Source organism: Mandrillus leucophaeus, unplaced genomic scaffold (assembly GCF_000951045.1).
Source record: "Mandrillus leucophaeus isolate KB7577 unplaced genomic scaffold, Mleu.le_1.0 Scaffold122, whole genome shotgun sequence".
In the NCBI taxonomy this organism is placed as follows: Eukaryota; Metazoa; Chordata; class Mammalia; order Primates; family Cercopithecidae; genus Mandrillus; species Mandrillus leucophaeus.
The window spans coordinates 5,917,495-5,918,680 of record NW_012100543.1 but is presented as its reverse complement, the minus strand read 5'-3'; the positions used below and the strand labels follow the sequence as shown (position 1 = coordinate 5,918,680).

The 1,186-nt window shown below is 36.0% G+C and overlaps 1 protein-coding gene across 2 annotated transcripts in view; it reads right to left on the bottom strand.

The window, feature by feature from the left end:
• NBAS (neuroblastoma amplified sequence) overlaps nt 1-1,186 on the bottom strand; it is a 466,664-nt gene that overhangs the window by 259,899 nt on the left and 205,579 nt on the right. For both annotated transcript variants that reach the window (XR_001005077.1, XM_011971446.1), the window contains exon 25: nt 623-796. Coding sequence is in view for 1 of the 2 variants with exons in the window: in XM_011971446.1 (XP_011826836.1) it covers nt 623-796 (174 nt within the window). In the remaining variant the exon portion in view is untranslated. The remainder of the gene's footprint in view (nt 1-622; nt 797-1,186) is intronic.

The window sequence follows — 1,186 nt, the reverse complement described above, 5'->3', positions numbered from 1 at the left end:
AAAAAAAAAAAAAGAAAGAAAAAAGGAATAATTTCAAGATGTCTTATGATAACTTAAGGATTTGCATAAATACTGTGAAGGTCCTCAAGGGCAGAAACATTCCCCTTTCCTGTTTGTGGCAGGAAAAAGTGTAGTGGTTAAGGACACAGTGTGGAATTAGAATACTATGTTTAAATCCTGGTTTCTCCACTTACTGTGTAACCCTGGGCAATTACCCTATTCACTTTATATCACGATTTTCATTTCTTGTAATATTAAGATAATAAAAGTATCTACGCCATAGGATTATTATAAGGATTAAATGAGGTAACACTGGGAAAGTCATGTATAGAAGAATTCAGTACTTGCCAACTATTAGTCTTCTTGGTATTGCCAGTTTCTTAAATATAGTAGATGGCAAACAAACTTTCGAATGAAATCAATCAAAATAAACACAATTTTACGAACTTTCAAAAAATTTGGACTATGCTGTTAAAACTTTTTAAACAATAAAATGACAACCACTTGTTTTTCTGTTTAAACGGAAATTATCTGCAAAGCCTACTATAAAAATTCTATAAATAAAACCTAATACTCTAGGGGGAAAAGTGCACAGACTTTTAAGAAGTTAGTTTCTACTTACATCTGGTTTGGAATGCTGAAATATCTTCAGGGGAAATTTTAAGTCCCCTTTAGCTAAAGTTACTAAATATTCTTTTAATAGCTCATTAGCCACACCAGGCGACTGTTTCTCACAACGATGAAGAAAGGGAACCATCCACTGGTAGGCACTTGTCACATATTTGTTCTCGGAACACTGAAAGTACAATCAAGCAAAACAAACAAGAATGAAGTTTAACTAAATGTCTTATTATATCAGACAACAAGTTCTAAAGCTTACAGGTCCTCAGACTGATGTTAAACAGTGCAAACCCAACACTCTAAAACACACAGTCCAGTTCACCACTCACATGTGGATTGACAGGTAGCAGGAAAATGAATCACCTGCTACTGGGGCTAGTAGAGCTGACACAGCAATATCACTATGGCTCATCAATATCACTATGGCTCATCAATATCACTATGGCTCATCATAAGCAGTGTGGGGTCCCAAGGAGCCTAATCAGCTCTAGAAAACCAACATGCTGCTACTCCAGCTCAGTCATGAGGTCGTCCAGAGCAAAGAGAAGGCATACCCAAAAAGAGA